This window comes from Austrofundulus limnaeus, unplaced genomic scaffold (genome assembly GCF_001266775.1).
Source record: "Austrofundulus limnaeus strain Quisiro unplaced genomic scaffold, Austrofundulus_limnaeus-1.0 Scaffold113, whole genome shotgun sequence".
NCBI classification, from domain to species: Eukaryota; Metazoa; Chordata; class Actinopteri; order Cyprinodontiformes; family Rivulidae; genus Austrofundulus; species Austrofundulus limnaeus.
In genome coordinates, this window is record NW_013952515.1 from 1,726,566 (window position 1) to 1,728,608 (window position 2,043).

Sequence of the window (2,043 nt, forward strand, 5' to 3'; positions counted from 1 at the left end):
GTGTGTGTGTGTGTGTGTGTGTGTGTGTGTGTGTGGTCACGATGAAGCTGTGAGATCTCCACAGTGATACACGGGGACTTTACGTGCTCTTTGTTCAAACACACTCTGCTTAAAGCGAGAGAACAGAATGAAAGACAGACTGAGCATTTTACACGCTCCAGTTTTTTTTAATCAGACGGTTACAGTTATTGTTTTTAAAAAATGTTGAATCTCATTCTGTCATGGTGTTATTAATATCATAACATGATTTTTTTTTACAGTAAAACCAAATCCTCCATTCAACCTGTCCCACATTCAGACCATTGAGGCAGAACTGATTCTMACCTGGGAAGACCCTTTAGACTTTGGTGCTGATCCAATGAGATACCAAGTCCGATATTCCTCCAACACCACCCACTCAGACTGGCTGGTGAGTATCCACCTGCTGATACCAAGTGGTGCTCCCACATGTATGTGTTGATCTCTTGTCCTCCGTCTCCAGGTGGAGTCTGTRGTTGGAGAATCCAACCTGTCTCTGGTTCTGAAGCCCACCATTGACTACACCATCCAGGCTCGCTGTGCCAGTCTGGATGAGCCTCCGGTGTGGAGCGAGTGGAGCAAACCGTACCACATCTTCCTGGACAGTAAGCATTATTTCTTTATTAAAGCATCTTAGCAATGACTTGAGTTAAGGTTTTTAGTACTTTGACTTTGTAAGTTGGCTGAACTAACTGTGCAAMGCAGTTCATGATCATGTGACGAGTGGCAGAAACCAGATATAAAAAAATAGAAACAGATGAGTCACAGCTGATCTGACCAGAAACAGGCTCTGTAATTAAGTTAAGGGGGTAGAGGAGGGTGGGGGAGAGAACAGAGAGCAGTTTGTAGCAGTTCCCATGACACATGGTGACCTAAGCCTGGTTTAGGGTTCTGGTTTTTGGATTGACCCTCAGCCTGCCGTGGTGCTTGTGTAACTGACACCAGTGTTAAAAGTCACAGTGAGACGACGTGTCTGTCRCACTTCTTCTGTGGGTCTGTTGACAGTAAAGTCCCTACATGTAACTAATCACATGGGGGACCAAATAAACATTAAACAATCAAGAYAAATAAGGACAGAGACACCAGCTGTGTTTCTATCAATGTTTTTAATRCACATTTTGAAATATTGCATCAGAAAAGGTGAATGGAAAYGGCATGATTCGAAAAAACTTCCCCTAATTCGGAAAAGAGTTGATACGCTCGCTTGAGGTGGTTTTTGGAAAAGAGTCAATGCGCAAAAGGAGAGATGGAAACACGTTTGCGGAATAAGTTCTGCGTAGCGAACATTTACCTATCAGCTGTTCCCACAGTCTAGCTGTCTGGTACCAGACCGATACCGGAGTGACTGCAACCACGACTGGGAGCTGGTCCCTCCTCCCGCTGTCAGCGTATTCTGTTATTCCCGTAACGTGAAGAGAATCACATTTCTTTCTCTACGTCTCCAGACAGCATGTAGCATCACCAGAACTAGTTGAAATGACAGAAGTACAACTTTCCTGATACAGTAGTTGTTATGGCAATATTTATTTAACAAAGACAGAAATACGTGGTCCAAGAATGAAGGTACTCCCTGAGATGATCAGCTGAGTTTTATTGCAACAACAGGAAACACAGAGAACAACCTGGCCTGTCTCTGTGCCTCTGCTTTTCTCTGTCACTGTCTCTCCACACTACTGTTGTACACATAAATGGTTGGTCACTGAAATTAATGATATGGTACATATCAAAGAGGAAGTCATGTTTACACAGTTATAGTTTCAAAATTCTTAGACTACAAAAAATTGATGTCAACAGGTAAACTGCATGCCCAGTGCTTTAAATGCAGACACCAGGGCAGGCAGAGTCACACCAGTTGACATTTTGGCATCGAGTTCTACCTTGTTTTCAGAATCTGATTTTTTTGACCCGTCTGACTCATATCCGATTTTTTTATGACAGTCTRAAYGAGAMAAATCYGATTTTTTCTAATCCGACCCAGGCCGTTTCAGTATGTGGTTTTAAATCGGAAATATATCTGATGTTTTC

At 42.8% G+C, this 2,043-nt stretch overlaps 1 protein-coding gene across 2 annotated transcripts in view; it reads left to right on the forward strand.

Moving 5' to 3' along the window:
• lepr (leptin receptor) overlaps positions 1-2,043 on the forward strand; it is a 28,240-nt gene that overhangs the window by 11,708 nt on the left and 14,489 nt on the right. For both annotated transcript variants that reach the window (XM_014014298.1, XM_014014299.1), the window contains 2 exons: positions 261-409; positions 482-623. In XM_014014298.1, the coding sequence (XP_013869752.1) occupies positions 261-409; positions 482-623 (291 nt within the window). The remainder of the gene's footprint in view (positions 1-260; positions 410-481; positions 624-2,043) is intronic.